This window comes from Paroedura picta, chromosome 1 (assembly GCF_049243985.1).
Source record: "Paroedura picta isolate Pp20150507F chromosome 1, Ppicta_v3.0, whole genome shotgun sequence".
NCBI classification, from domain to species: domain Eukaryota; kingdom Metazoa; phylum Chordata; class Lepidosauria; order Squamata; family Gekkonidae; genus Paroedura; species Paroedura picta.
Window position 1 is genome coordinate 158,869,721 of NC_135369.1, and position 16,166 is coordinate 158,885,886.

Consider the following 16,166-nt stretch of genomic DNA (forward strand, 5'->3'; position numbering starts at 1 on the left):
CCAACCCCCTGCTCAACGCAGGATCAGCCCGAAGCATCCTAAAGCATCTAAGAAAAGTGTGTATCCAACCTTTGCTTGAAGAGCAAAGGGTTTTTTTTTCGTGCCTGTTCTGCCCAGCCTTAAGCCACAGGAAGTCCATTTTGGAAAGGCCCGCAAAGGACGACACCCGTCTCCAGCTCCGTCGCCCCAAACACATTCCCGTTGGGTTTTGCAGCTTATTGGCACCTCCAGCGATCCCAGCACGAATCTCCCGAGTCATGTGCGTTGCACGAATCGAATTGGAGCAAGAATAAAACTTCCCTGCACTAATCCCGGAGCACTTTTAATGCAAACTATTCTCCCGACGGCACCTTTTACCTTTCTGTTCTTCGACAGCATTTCTCAACTCTCTGGTTTCCAAACCACGAGGCGATGCTCCCAAAATGCACCCCCAGCATCGCTTCCTGGCCACGCGCGCCTTTCGTTCTCTTGGCTTCTCGGGGACCCCAGACCAATGTAGCGGCTACTTCCCAGTCCCATACTGGTGCATTTTTCTTTGAAACACGGACACATGTCTGCTCGGGCTGCACAGGAGGCGTACCGGGAGCCCCCTCACGAAGGGCGCAGGCGGCGCCATTACGCGCTGCGGTGGGGAGAGTCCAGCCAAGGAGGGGAGACGAAGACGGGGAAGGTCTGCTTAATTGAAAGGCGACAGAAAAAGGCGGGAAAATGGGGAGGCGGCGAGAGGGGTGCGTGTTAAAGTGAAACAATAGCATCTGCCGAGGCGGTTGGCTTTTACATGAAGGAAATGTCAGGAGGAGCAATTTCGGGAAAAGGAGGAAGCGTGGTTTCGAACGGAGAAACTTTGGGGGGGACTCTTAAGTCCCAGGGGGAGGCTAAGAGACTCTACGTCCGGAAGACCCCGACCAAGGCATGCGCCGACTTTGGGGGAGGAAGAGAACAATTGGGAATAAAGGGCGTTTAAAGGGGGCGGATGCGAAGAACATGCCCATTCTGGACGTTGCGCGTTTTGTTTCCCGCCTTTTCTCCCGAAGGTTCGGAATCTCTCCCAGCCCTCAAGGAACTTTTGCAACCTGTTGCTCGCCCTGCCTGACCGCCCCCCTTGGTCAGCGCGTTTCCAGGGCAACGGCCCCCATCCTTTCCCCGCCCGCTATTTTGCTTGCCAGGTGAGTCACAATCCTTCCCCTTCACGTGACGTCACGCCCTGGGAAGAGAGGCCAAGGCAGGTACACAGCGCTGTCCCCTGGAGGGCCTCAAGGGTGGGACACCTTTGGCGGCACTTTGAAGGAGGGGGGAGGGGGAACAACCCCATCCAAGCAGGAGCACAGGTGGCCTCTGAAGCCTCCTCTGCCCCTGCTTTCCAGTGTTGGGGTTGGAAGGGAGAGTATGACTTTTAATTTAACTTGTTTTTTTGCAGGCACTGGGGTGCTTTTTACCTCAACCCCTCCTTCTGAACGGGGGTGTTCAACATGGTGGCAGCCTCACGGTCTCGGGCTGCATACAGCCTGACAGATGTGACTCCAGCCCGGACGATTTGGGTTTACCGTAATGGTGATCCCTACTTCCCTGGGAGGAGGTTTGTGGTCAACCATCGATATATGCCCACCTTTGAAGCCTTTATGATACAGCTGAACGAAGGATTGCCGACACCTTTTGGGGTGAGGAGTGTGTACACACCCCGCGAAGGGCACTCCGTTAACGACTTGACGGACTTGTACTCAGGTGGCAAATATGTGGCTGCAGGAAGGGAAAAATTTAAGAAACTGAAGTAAGTATGAAAGCACTGAACAAACGCTATGAATTTTTGGGTGACAAAGCTATCTAACCCTCTATTCCAAAATCAACAAAACACTTTGCTCTTTAAAATATTTTGGATGTATGATTTTTTTTTGTTAGTATCCGATTCCAAGGAATTCCTGAGATATTTTATAAAAATGTTAGGTCTAAGCCAAGAATTGCTGCTGTGATCTCGAAGAACAAATTGCACAGGTCCCTGTTGCAAGTGGTTTTGTGTGTTCTTCTGTTTTGTGGATTCTGCCACCTTTGCCACTGCAGTGCCACTGGTCTACTTTGCAGGGGGAAAGCGTGGCTGCTATGAAGCTAGTAGGGATTAGTTCTGTAGGATCAGTGTAGCCACCTGTCATCCCAAAACTGGGTAGAAACACGCTCAGCAGGTAAGGTCATCAAATATAAAAGCTGTTGTTTTCTGTGGAGGTTTTTTTGTGGGGGGAGAATCAGGGTTCAGACCAATACTCTGGGATGTTTTCTTTGCCCTTTTGCCAGCCTTCTTCTGCTATGGATTCTTTATAATTCCTGAGATGGTAGGAGGATATAGGAAGCCTTTGTTCTGTCCCTTTCTGCCTTGGCCAGATAAGATGAATGAGAGAAAATAAAGGGGTGTATGAAGTAGAAATAACTTTCCTTTTGTGCCTCATGGACCGTTTATGCACTGGAGGTTTCATGCCAGACTGCAGGCTGGAGTTTTAGTTGTGGCAGATTGGCCCACCTCTTCCTGCACCCACACACGGGAACATTTGGCCTGGTGCACCTCATCCACCCCCAATTTGTGCTCCTGCATGGGAACTGGGGCAGTGAAGTTCCCAGTACATAAATGGTCATGGTCTGTCCTCATTCCATGTGGGGAATTATCCAAGAGTAAAGAATAGCCAGCTCTGTATCTACAGGAGTGCATGGAAAGGTCTCTCATTCACTCTTTTTCCTCCTGATCCCTGAGGGGTGGAGCAGATGTGGAAGCCTTGGATTTTCCAGATAGCTACACAAGTGATGCTTGGTGTGCAACTCTTTTCAGTGTAGCTCACTGTTAAAATTAGGTATTGAGCAGAGATCTGCTCACTTAGGTGGTTTTCTAGGCACTGTCAACATAATCCAGGAAATAGAGGATTTCATTCTTTTAATAGTTGTAGTAATTTCTCTGTGGCGTTTGCAAGGTGGGGCTATGTTAATCCAACTACTTTCTAGCCATTTTATACAAATAACTAAACAATACTGTCAATGTACATGCACTGGGTTGGATTCTGGCCATGAAACAACAATGGCATAATCATTATGCCCATCTTATGTGAATATTTTAATTCTTCCCATTTTTATTATTGATTGCTTATGTAACACTTTAGCACTACTTTAGCTTTTCAGATGTTGTCATTTTTTTCTCAACTATGTGCATTATTGCTTTTTACAAAAGGGGAAGTGAAGTTGCAAGATGATTGCCCAGCAGTGTCGCAACGAAGAGACAATTCACACTTGACATGTTAAACTTGGATTACAAAAGTGTTGAGATATGCGCCTGACTCCATGGAGTGGGTGCAAACAGTTTTCCCACTGGCGCAGAAGGGGTCATTATTGTCTTTGTGGTTCACAGGACCTATATGAATAAAAGCCATATGGAATAGGGGCTGTAATAAGGAGAGGAACTGTCCAAAATTGAATGAAAAGTCTGCCTACATCCAGCTCTGATGATTATGAATAACATGTGTGTTTAAATGGCTTAATTTAATTGCAATAAACATGAACGTTGAGATTACTTGTCTAGATTGCTAGGGAGCTCAGCTGTTTCAACATACAAGGGACAGTCATAACTGGTACGCCCATTGTGTATTTTGCCTCTTAAACTTGGTTATTGATTATATTTGTGTTTAATAACTGTAGGATTTGGCCTTACGTAAAGATTTAAATCCAGGTCAGGTCTCTGTTTGCAAAAGTAAATTGTCTCTCTGCTTTAAATATTGCAGGATTATGTTTTGCTAATTGTCAGTTTATTTATTTTAAACTGTTATACTCCTGAAGCATAAAAATGTTAGGAAATTGTAGTGCCCTTGTCATCTTATGTGGTCAGTGTTAATTAGTTATGTTCAAATGTAACCTTAGAAGTGACATACAAGAAAATACTTCATGAAAATCTAGTTAACTGTAAACACTTCTAATTAAACATCAGCATGGAGAAGGCATCTGCCCAAAAAATTAATCATTAAACATTAAAAAATTAATCACTAAACACCACTCTAAAAAATAAGGTTCCCATCTGCACCAGTGGCTAGAATTTGACTAAGAGCAGGTTCTCTGTTGTTGCTTCAGTTTTGTTTGTCCTTCTCATTTTCCTTACTTTTAAGTTCCTGTTTCTTCCAGGGAGGGGTTCTGTTCCACGTGTCGCTATAGTCTTTGAATTTTATATCAATTTTTTTCTAGCATAAAACCTGCAGAGAGACATGCTGGAAACAGACCATTGCAATATAAAATGGGCCACTAGGGGGATCCAAACACATGAAGAACAGGACCCTCCACAGGAAGAAACAGGAACTTAAGACTGTGGCAGCTCAGGGTGGCAGTTTCTGAGATATTTAATGAAATACCCAAGAAAACCAGTGTACATCCAGCTCTACTATAGAGGGGGCTGCTGGTTTTAAAACATATAGCTGAATTTAGATTCAAATGAGTCTGATGAAAAGTGCTTGAATAAATCTTTGTTGGTCTTAAAGGTGCTACTAGACTCTGATTTTATTGAGCTGAATTTAGAGTTCAATTAAAAATGTAATCAAGTCTTATATTTCTTTTGTCAGTTACTTTCGTATAGGGGCAAAAAAACCTCAAAGAAGGAAGAAGGAGGAGGTGGTGAGTGTCTTTATTAGTGTCTTTTTCAGTTATTGACAGGAGGAAGCAATTACTCAGTTTTATCAGTATGTCACTTATCTATATACTTAAAAAGGCAAGGATAATTATTTTAACTATTAGCTTAGTCTAGACATAGAATCATAGAAACATAGAGTTGGAAGGGACCTCATGGGTCATCTAGTCCAACCCCCTGCACTATGCAGGACACTCACATCCCAGTCGCTCATCTACTGTAACCTGCCACCCCTTTGCCTTCAAAGAATCAGCCTCTCTGTCAGATGGCTATCTAGCCTCTGTTTAAAAATTTCCAAAGATGGAGAACCCACCACCTTCCGAGGAAGCCTGTTCCGCTGAGAAACCGCTCTAACAGTCAGGAACTTCTTCTGGATGTTGAGACGGAATTCCTTTTGAAATAATTTCATCCCATTGGTTCTTGTCCATCCCTCCGGGGCAAGAGAGAACAACTCTGCTCCTTCCTCTATATGGCACCCTTTTAAATACTTGAAGACGGTTATCAGATCTCCTCTCAGTTGTCTCCTATCCAGGCTAAACAGACCAAGCTCCCCTAACCGTTCTAAATCTGTCTTCATCCAAACCCCTCACCATCTTTGTTGCCCTCCTCTGGACACGTTCCAGTTTGTCTATATCTCTTCAGCTGGGGTGCCCAAAGCTGAACACAGTACTCCAAGTGAGGCCAGACCAGGTGCCCTTCTGTTTCTGAATCTTCTATTTACAGATGGAGTCTGTAATGGAAGACTCTTTCCATCAAAAGGAGATTCATCTTATGTAACTCAAAGGGCACTTTTGGAGCCAACCACTGGTTTGAAATCTGTGCTCACCTAGTATAAGAACTTGGTGGGAGTAGATTTTTTCTGACCTTTTCCCCAGCATTTCCTTCTGAGACTTGAAATAGAGATGCCAAGGCAAGAGAATCAACTGTCTTGGTCTCTGCCAGATCCCACTGACAGAAGATTTTTGGTTAAAAGAAAAATATCGACCCCTGACCTCAATTTCCACTTTGATGCTAATTGCTCCCCCCCCCCCCAAATCTGCACTGCTCAGGATCAACTCTGGAGCAGCCTCTTTCACTACCAGTGGTACCATTTAATCCTTCCATCATTTTGTCTCTAGTTTTGAGCTGTGAAGGCATTTCTCCAGCCTGACACAGTGTGTGTGAGGGAACATGCAGCCAGGGCTGCCTGCTCTCTGCTTTTTCTCCTTTCTCTCTGCTCTTTCTTCTCTCAGCTTGGCAATTTCTTTTCTTAATGTGAATGGGATCTGGATTCCTTAAAAAAAACCCATCTCAGGAACTATTGCTTTTCTTTCTTTGGAAAGAGAGAGAGAAAGAGAGAGGGGAGGGAGGGAGGGAGAGGGAGAGGGAGAGAGAGGAGATCACAGCTTAGTAGATACAAATCTTGCTAGGGATCGTCTTAATTTCCTTCCTCACATAGGAGTTTTTTAACTTTCGAAAAGTAAACGGACCATTTTAAAAACATGATCTTTTCAAAAGCAAAAAAAACTCAAAAGTTTTTTTAACTTTTGAAAAGTAAATGGTCCATTTTTAAAACATGTACTTTTCAAAAATATCCCCCCCCTGCTGTGTGAAGCACCTGCAGAGAGGGAGAAGGAAGGTTGACAAGACAGATGAAGGCAAAGATGGGCTGGTCTTTAACTCCTTCTGAAATGAGTGCTTATTGCATTCCTTAAAGAGGCTTGTAAGCAGGGAAAATGCTGTCATGGCTCAAAACCTGAGACAAAATGAAGGCAGGATTAAAATGCAATAGCCAGAAGTGAAATGGGCTGTTCCTGCCAGAACCAAGCAATCTACAATGCAGAAAAAAAGGAAGAAAAAATCTCAGCAATCAGGTTTTCTTATTAGAGTAAGGTGACCAGATTTTAACATTGGTAAAGCGGGACACCATTGACCGGGGGGGGGGGGGGGGTCTTGATTACAAATTTGGTCTATATGTTTCATAGAACGCATAGAATGCAAAAATAGTGTTGTAATATATATATTTTACTTTCAACATAAGTACAATTTGCTAAGTGCCCCCAGATGTCCCTCCAAAAGTGGGACAATCTGGTCACCTTATATTAGGGTGCAGATTTAAACTCTGTGATTTGGAGGAGAAAATCCAAGAAAGTAGGTGAAGAGTGCAGGAACAGATGCGAACAGGATATAAATTAAAGGTATACTGGCTTCACTTCAGTAAGAATTTCAATTAAGCTGTGAATGCAGACAGTATCCAGGTCTGCCTTATAAATTCATGGTTCTCAAAAAAAAAATTGATGGTTCTGATTCCTGTATTTTTTGGAAGTTACTGTTTCACCCAGCCAGTTAGTGGTTGTTGAAATCATTGTTCCCCAAGTCAAAAAATCTTACCTCTTTATGTACCTCCTTCAGATATTGCATTTTCACATTAGCTGATTATATGTATGATTTTACTAGGAATAATACTTACCTTCTGGAGTGTCAACCTAAAATTCCAGAAATGCTTAACATTCTTTCTCATGATGCTATATTTAGCATTGAATGAACGTTTCATTGATTCTGAAGATTCACATGTCAAGTCAGCAATTACCTGTTTCCACATCTAATTTTAGCCATGCATGTTATTGATTTGGTTCTTAAAGTTCTGTTGTTGTCAATAAATGCTTAGTGGCTGTCCTCTATCTTTTTCAAATGTTTGTATAATTAGCAGACAAAATGTTTGTAGACGTCTTTTTATTACAGATATAAAATACGTTGTCTTATTTGGTACTCCAGATGGGGTTTTCTGTCAAGGTAGTGGTAGTTCATGCATAAACACACGTAAACGGACCTCACTGGCATATACGTCTAATTAGCTGATGGAACTGTATCAGCAGCTCAGAAGGAAGCTGAAAAGAACTTAGTTGTATCACTATTGCAGGGGTCGTCAACAGGGTACCTCGGGGTGTCATGGTGCCCGCCAAGCGTTTTTAGAAAACGGGCAGAAGTTAGTGGAGGTTTTGCCCAGCAGGAATTCTGCTTGGCCAGTGGAGGTCTTTGGCTGAGCAGACTGGAAAAACATATTGCTTTCAGAAGCAGCTGCCATAGCACAAGGAAGACCTTTACTGCATGACTAAAGGTGTTTGTGCAAGAAAATATTTTTACACAATATGTTCATTTAAAAAGATACCATCTAACCTGAGCTTCTGCCTGAAATGTTGACGTGTTCTTCTTAAAGGTGACCTCACTTCTTGACATTCTGTGCTTGTCTCTGCCTCCTGTGGCAGCCATTTTTCGATTGTGCCCACCACACTGTGCCAGAATTCCCAAGGTGCCTGCAGGCTCAGCAAGGCTGGGAATCCCTGCTTGGCTATTCTGTTGGGGATAAAAAGTATAAAACACTGTGGAATTTGGAGTCTAAGCTGGTGGTAGATTGTGTCATGTTCGCTGATAGCTGAACAAGTACTATGGCCTTAAAATGATGTAATCATATACCTTCAGCATTAAGGATAAAATTTTAAACATTCCTTGCATCCGATTTGCTATGTTGTTTTTTGCAGATCCGACCCGTAGTCCACAGTAATATACAGGTACCTTCCAAATGGCAATCATTCTATAACAAGCCACTTATTCTTAAGTAAGTATATGGTGATTAGGACTTTTTAAATTGTTAGCACTGAGACATAAATATAATGCTTACCCTTTTGAAATTTAAAAAAAAATCATTTATAAAGATGATCTAATTTACGTGTCAGTTTCACTTACAACTGAGGAGTTCACCAGAGCAAAATGTACATTATTTTTATTAAATGTTTTGGATTTCTAGCTCGCCACTCCTGCGAGAAGCTCATGGCAGGTAACAAGAATACATTATTCCCCCAATAAGGGCATTTTCTGTCCTTTATTTCATTATAGTTCTAAAGTAATTTAAGCAAGTTTTTAAACTTTCAAATGCTACTCAAGTATTTCTGGGACTTTGAAACAATCCCTTAGGAGATAACTTCTCTTGTTTGACATTTGTCTTATAAAGCTTTGTATCTGAACAAGTGTGCAAACCCAGAATAAAACTTTGTTAGCCTTAAATGTTATTCTGCTATTTTAGACCAACACAGTTACTCACCTGAATCAAAGCTTTATTATGAAATTTATTTAAGTGCAGAATCCATGTTTTTAATCCATGTACTAAGAATTCCACTAGATGGCTCCAAATATCCTCTGAAAACAGACTACATACCTTAAAATTGTGTTCAAAGAAGCTGCAAGACATAATATTTGGTCTTAAATCTGATTTCTAGTAGCATGCATTTAGTAATTTATGTGTAGGTTGTACATATTTGTGGCACATTTCTGTGCTAAGGATGAATTTTACATAAATGTTATTATCACCTAAAAATTTGTGTATATACTTAGAATAATATATTGTAGTGTAAATTAGAAATCAGATGAAATCCCATCACCTGTGACATTTAAACTTAGATTACAGAAAGAATTAGAACTAAAAATACTTACAAGTCATGAACTTTCCAAATATGCAACAGAAAATAAGTGTAAGAATTTTCTTGCTTTGAAATGCCTGCGAACTCATTATGTTTTGTTTTATATGCTAAAATGAACATCCTCAGAGTTGCATTTATCCATTATACCATTGGCTAATCAAGGTCAGTAAGTCTACTCTGACTGCCAGTGGCTTTCCAGGATCTCAGGTTGAAGGCTTCCAGATCACTGGCCACAGGATCCTTTTAAGTGGAGTTGCTTGGGGTTGGACCTGAGAACTTCTGCATGCAAAACAGATGCTCGGTCACTGATCCATATAGTCAAATGCACTGTAAACTAACCAGATTGTGCATCTGGCTATCTACAAATAAAGCTTTTGTCAGGTTCTGCTTACCTTTCTGTGACTAGGGGAGCAGATATTAATAAGACAAAAATATAAAACATGCTTTTGGAATGGGAGTAAATTGGCTATACATAACTGAATCCAAACACTCTTTTCCAGCTACCAAAGTCTAGTATTAAAAGGGCTCAGAACCCTTCTTAAAGTCAAGTCAAATACAATGGGAATTTAATATATTTTTTAAAAAGCATAGTTGCCTCACCCAAAGGATGTCCCGTCACATTTGAATGTTTTAATTTATTTTTTACCTTAATTTATATCCTGCCTTTCTCCCCCACGGTGTCCCAAAGTGGCTTATATAGTTTGCGTGTCCTCCATTTCACCCTCACGACAACCCTCTGAGGTACATTTGGCTGAGTGTGTGGCTGGCCCACCAAGGGACAGATGTTCCCAGCAAGCTACAGATGTTCACTTTCCCCCCTCACCAGCTTGTTGGAGATGATAATCTCAATATGGAAGATTGTCTATTATGTTCTGATATCCTTCAGTAGTTGCATTGATGTCTGCAGCTGTGCAGAATAGGAAATAAAAGCAGAAAGCATGTCTATATAAACTACCCAGAACCAGACGTCCATTGTTAACTCTACTACTACAATAGTATTCTGCCCACTGGATCATATATTTAACCTGTAGAAAGAATGAGGGCGAATAAAAGCTCTCTACCCCTTATTTATTTATTTATTGAATTCCTTATTTGGCTTCAAAACGTTTAAGGTGATTGTCTTGTATGTGTTCTGTTCCTGGTTGTGTTATAACAGTTGGAAGAATGATAGGTGCCCTGAGCACACACTCAGAGGAAAAGTGGGTTCCTAGAATATCCTTATTGCAAAATATTTTAACAGGGTTATGTTGGTTTGTGATTTACCTGAACTTCCATTTTTTCCGGAGAGAGTAGTTTTTTGCAGCCCAGGCATAATCATGTTTACTTAGAAGTAAGTCCCATTGATTTCTTGGGACTTAATGTCCAGGTCAGTATGCTTAGGATTGCGGCTTTAGTCCCAGAGTGCTTCCATATGTCCTTGCAGGTTGAGTAAGAACCATTTTCTAATATGGGCTTCAGTGAAGAAATCAATTGATTCTATTATCTCTTTAAAAGGATTGTACTTTATTTCCTCTGGGAATTGCGAGGACATATTTGGTCAGTATAGAAGGAAAAGTAATTGAATTTTCAAGGGCTGTATCTTAGGTTCTCCAACTGGACATATTTCACTTTTGGTTCCCCAGTCATGTCAAGCAAAAGTGTTTAAAAAGGTATAATACTGCTGGATGAGTTTAAATGTTTTAAGATTTAAAATGTATTGGTGAAATTTGACTCACTAGATCCTTAATGTTGCAGATTACCTCATCTTGTTAACATGATTTTCTAAGGTACAGTTTCTATTTTATACACCTTCCCTGTGGAAAAAAAATGTATGTTTATGATGTTTCTTTGGCAGTGTTTTCACAAATGGAGATACCTTGATAGCACCTGTAAAAATTCTTGTACCCAGGTTTACCCTGACAAAGTGGGATCGTGTCCTTACACTGATAAATGAAAAAGTACTGCTTCGCTCTGGTGGTATTCACAGGTAAGCAATTCAGCCTCAAACATTATACAGGTAGCAATAAAGTATAGATTAAATTCACTTTTTGTGTAAGGATTGGGATCATGGTAACTAAGAGCCAGCTTGGTGTAGTGGTTAAGAGTGTGGACTTCTAATCTGGCGAGCCGGGTTTGATTCTGCGCTCCTATACATGCAACCAGGTGGGTGACCTTGGGCTTGCCAGAGCACTGAGAAAGCTGTTCTGACCGAGCAGTAATATCAGGGCTCAATCAGCCTCACCTACCTCACAGGGTGTCTGTTGTGGGGAGAGGAAAGGGAAGGCGACTGTAGGCCACTTTGAGCCTCCTTCGGGGAGAGAAATGCAGCATATAACCAACTCTTCTTCTAAAATATCCTAATATTTTAATTATAAAGAAATTTCAGGGCAACTGGAAAAAATACCCTTTCATACAATTATCTATTTAAATTATATTCCTCCCTTTCTCCATGGATTCAGGAAGGATCACAACAGAGAGAAAACTTATAAAATGACTTAAATAAACAAACAAACAAACAAACAAATAAATAAATGAATAAGCTTTATTTTTCTAACCCTCCATTTCTGTGTAGTTCAGGGCAGGTAACAACATGGCTATTCAGCAGTCAATGAAATCATACTAACAGTTATCAGTACAGCTTCCCCAACGAATTTAGAGAGAGTTTGTGGAGCAGGTTTTCTCTCAGTTCCCAGCAGTGAGGCCAGCACTTCTTGATGGTTTCTCTGCGCCCTGACCATAGGCCTGGTGGAACAGCTGTTGTTCTTGCAGGTCCTCCAGAACTTGATGAGGTCCTACACCAAAGCTCATACCTTGAATAAAACTTTGTTGGTCACCAGCCTGGGGCCAAGGCCAAAAAGACCCTGGGCCCCTTTGGGCTGGGGATGCTGGTCTTAACACTCCTTGGGGATAGATCTTTTTTCTTACCAATAAACAGATAGTCACACCCTGCCTTTTTTGCAGGGACACCATCCAGCATATTTCAAGTATTCAGTTTTAACAAAGTGCCAGTCTTTCGGCAGACAGTTTAGCCATTAATATTAGAGTTGAGAACTATCTTTGGGAACTTACATGTTGTAGTTTCTGGTTTATAGCGGAACCTAGTTTAAATCAATCATGATTGCTGTCTCTGGTTGCAGTGAAACCATGGTTTGCATTGATGTGTATGTAAAGTGAAATTATTATTACAGTTTTTTGAGAGGATGGAGGACATATTGTATTAAACAGAGAATACAGGGTAAGAAACAGGAAATTAGAAAATGAGAGAATGATAAAGAGGGGTGGGAGAAGACAAGCAAAAAAAGGGAGGAAAGGATGAAGGCAAACAACTATTAAAGCTTTCTATTAAATCTCTGTCCCATATGTTACTTCTTACTTACGTCATTTATACTCTTCATTTCTTCACAGTAGGAACCCAAAGTGGCTAACATTGTTATCCACTCCTCTGTTTTATCCCCATAACAACCCTGTGAAATAGATCAGTCTGAATGTGTGTGACTAGCCCAAGATCATTCAGCAAACTTCCAGTGAGGGGATTCAAACTTGGGTGTTCCAGCTCCAAGTCTGATACTGTAACGACTACATAATACTGGCTCTCATCTTTTTTCTTCAGCATTCCTTCTGTCCAATACCTGACAGCATAAATCACATCAGCACAGGGAAGGAAAGAATTCCTCTGAAAACAGAATGGGGGGAGTAGCTGCATTTGAGACAGGTGCTTGCTATACCTATACTGGGCCAATGAATATTGCTTTAGAAAATAGCTCTTAGGTGAAATATTTATTTATTTAATTCGTCTGTACCCTACCTTTATCTCCTGGGGGGGGGGGAGAAAGGGGTTAAGCTGAAAGAACATGACTGGCCCATGGTCATGCAGCAAACCCGGGTCTTTCAGATAATGACCAAAAGAGGGAGGGGAACTAGAGCTGGAACCATAAAAACCCAACTGGTAACAGTTAGGACTTGCAAAGGTTGAATGTCTGTATTGTTGTTAAAATTATATTTTATTGTGCACATTTTTTAAAAAACAACTATAGGAATTATAAAAACATATATCCAGCCTATAGGCTATTGCAAACCAGTATCCTATGCACTATGTGAACCAATAGACTGACATGTTTTGGCCCTTTTAGGGCCGCCTTCAAAAGTCTAGTTTTAACACACAGCAGTTTTTAACACATATAAAATATGTACAGCAGCCAATAAAAGCTCCGAAGTAAGAGTTGTAAAGTATCAGAGTCACTTAATGAAAGAAGATGTCTAATTTTCAGTCATTAGCTGTCTTCTAAAAGCTACCCAAAATTTTCAGTGGTGTGTTGTCTCATTTGTGCATGTATTGCAGTGAATGGGAAGAGATGGAACCTGCACGCCTACTCCCACCGTAAACTGCTTCTCCCCTTCCTCAGTTCTCCTCAAGCATACCTGTTAACACAAGTGGTGATGTCACTGTGTCATGTCACATTCAGGGGGTGTGGCAGGGAGGCATGGCCAGCCAACATCACTTTGGTGGCTCCTCGAAACCTGAAAATTTTTTTCAGGGGCTCCTCTTTGGTCAAAAGGTTGAAAAAGGCTTCCTTAACCATTACCCCACACTGGCTCTTTATGTCTAATACTTGTATTTGTATTTACTTGTACGTGAATATCCATCTTCTCGAGTTCCTAGAGTTATATTTAAAAGCTTTGAAAAAATACTCAAACAGTTATATTTTGCACGTTGAAATGATTATATTATGTTTATAAGATATATTTCTTAATAATATATATTTAATATATTTAGATTTTCACTTTGTTGTGTTTACAGGCTGCACACTTTACATGGACAACTTGTACATGGACCAGAGGAGTTAGAAGATAATCAGTTTTATGTTGCATGTGGTAATGAAAAATTTCAGTCTTTGCCCTACCAGCAACATCCTAAAGTTCCAGATAATGTTCGGCGGTAAGATTGGCCTTGTGATCTTCATGAGTCCTTGTTAACTCATAGGTATTCAGACAGATCTAATTTTTTAAACTTTGTGCCATTTGTTTCAGAAAAAATGCTAATTAAATACAATAAACAAAACCAGTGTTTTAGCTTATGTATTAATAATTAATAAAGACTCATACCACTGGTGTTTATGTCACTTTTCTTAAACTTTATTTTACAGACATGTTCAGTTAGTTTCAGTTCTGTTAATTGGTTTTGCTTTTTTGTTTATTATGTAACATACGTATGAGCTTGGCAAAATGATTTCTAAAACAAATTTTACCAATTATGGTTTCTTGACCACAGGTCAAGATACAACAGCAGATAGTATTTTAGTAACGAATGGATAAATCATTGAAATACAGAAATATGTGATCAGAATTAGCCAAACCCTGTTGTTGAGAAATTCCTAAAACTTGTAAGCATTTAGAGATGAATAATGGGGGCTTCAGTCGGTACTGTGGAAAAAACATTATTTTGACTTTTTGACTCACTATGAGCAAGCAGCATAGAAGCTTTCTAACTTTCCATGTAGGAGGGGGATTAAATGGCCAAGTATAGATTATACTACTCATGGGTTCACCTCAGGTCATGTTTGAAAATTTGTGTAGGGGTCCAATTCAAGTTGGGACCCCTACACATAGAGGAAAGTGGGCTTAAGCCTTCTGTCCACTCTTTTCCTGACTTGAAATAGACTCAAGGAGCGGCCATCCCGGGCACCGCCAAGCCCAGGCCCTCAGAAGACCTGTGTAAACGAAACATGGATTCTTCCAGAGGCCTGGGTCTAACAAGGACGCGGGCAAGGGCTAGGTCGGGCTAGCCCTGTGCATAATTAGCATCCCTGCAGGGACGCCTCTCGCCCCTGCCGGCTCCACGGCCCTCGCTCCCACCATGGTGGGAGAGCAGCATGCTGCTCCCCACCATCACGCAGTGGCGGCCGCATGCCCCTACTCTCTGCTGCCACCGCCGCTTCAGAGCGCTTCCGGCCCTGTGTTGAGTGCATGGGTCCATTGCATCGGGGCATCTGGCGTGCTCCTGGGAGCACCCCCATGCATAATGGGTCTAAGAGAAACTTATGTGTACTGATGAAAAACCTAGGTGCTATGAGGATTCAGTACTGTGCCACACAGAAGTTTCTTGAAATGGGAAGAATAATGATTTCTCAAAATGGGCCCTGGAGGAAAGGTTGAGTGGTTGTGATCAAAATTGGGACTCCTCATGTATGGGAATTTGGCTTCAGCATAGAATTCTCAGGACATCTGTTCAGTGGGACCCAAGGTGACCTGTAAACAGTGACATATATATTTGGCTCATCAATACAACAGGAACCATTTTGTGGAAGAATTAGAATAACAGTTTCCCTTTCATAAGGTTTTTACACCTGTAATATGTTTCTTTTGTTTCTGTTTCCTATCATGTGTTGGTGTCATTTCATCATATTTGTTAGGACTCGGTACAAAACAGCTTCTGCCCAGTTCTTGAGTTGATGTAATCAGGCCATTCTGAGTTGAAATAGTTCATTTTCCAGATGCTCTTCATTTTATGTTGTTGTTCCGCCATCCTCCTTTATGTACATCATACCTGAAAACTAAAGCTATCCGATGGCTATTTTCCTTCTTCATGAAGACCAAAGTAAATTTGATATTACAAACAGATATTCATTCCTTGCTCCATCTATTGGTATTCTCTCAGTGTTTATTTAGCTAGGCTGTACAATTGTGTTTCTCTTCTACTGTCCAAACTGATGGAACAAATCCTCCTAGTGTATTCATCCCTCAGTCTAATTTTCCAAGGTTGTGGCTTTTTGTCACAACATAGATCTTACTAGTGCGCTCTTACAAATTCCTTCATTTCCTTCTAACTTATGGGCATTAAGAGCTAAGGGCAGCTCATTTTCAGGAAACACTTGTCCTAGTGCATACTTTAATGCATTTCCATTTGCTCTGATTTAGCTCAAAATGTCCATCCTTGAAGGTCAGTGAGATCATTTTATTAGAATGCTTCTGCCACAGACTCCTTTTTTAAAAATCAGATTTCTGTAGCTGAGGTACATCAGGTGGCTGACTGCTTGGAACTCTGCCCATACTTTCATTAAGCGTTATTATCTTGATATAGATCTCTCTCTAAAGGT

The 16,166-nt window shown here is 41.1% G+C and overlaps 1 protein-coding gene across 5 annotated transcripts in view; it reads left to right on the forward strand.

The window, feature by feature from the left end:
• The first annotated feature begins 1,060 nt into the window (after positions 1 to 1,060).
• DCDC2C (doublecortin domain containing 2C) overlaps positions 1,061 to 16,166 on the forward strand; it is a 63,506-nt gene continuing 48,400 nt past the window's right edge. For 2 of the 5 annotated variants that reach the window (XR_013234318.1, XM_077353550.1), the window contains exons 1-5: positions 1,258 to 1,768; positions 4,575 to 4,626; positions 8,158 to 8,234; positions 10,928 to 11,059; positions 13,871 to 14,008. Coding sequence is in view for 4 of the 5 variants with exons in the window: in XM_077353550.1 (XP_077209665.1) it covers positions 1,470 to 1,768; positions 4,575 to 4,626; positions 8,158 to 8,234; positions 10,928 to 11,059; positions 13,871 to 14,008 (698 nt within the window). In the remaining variant the exon portion in view is untranslated. Of the gene's footprint in view, positions 1,167 to 1,223; positions 1,769 to 4,574; positions 4,627 to 8,157; positions 8,235 to 10,927; positions 11,060 to 13,870; positions 14,009 to 16,166 lie in introns of those variants that run through there. The other 3 variants (XM_077353337.1, XM_077353254.1, XM_077353458.1) reach the window with 3 other exon arrangements.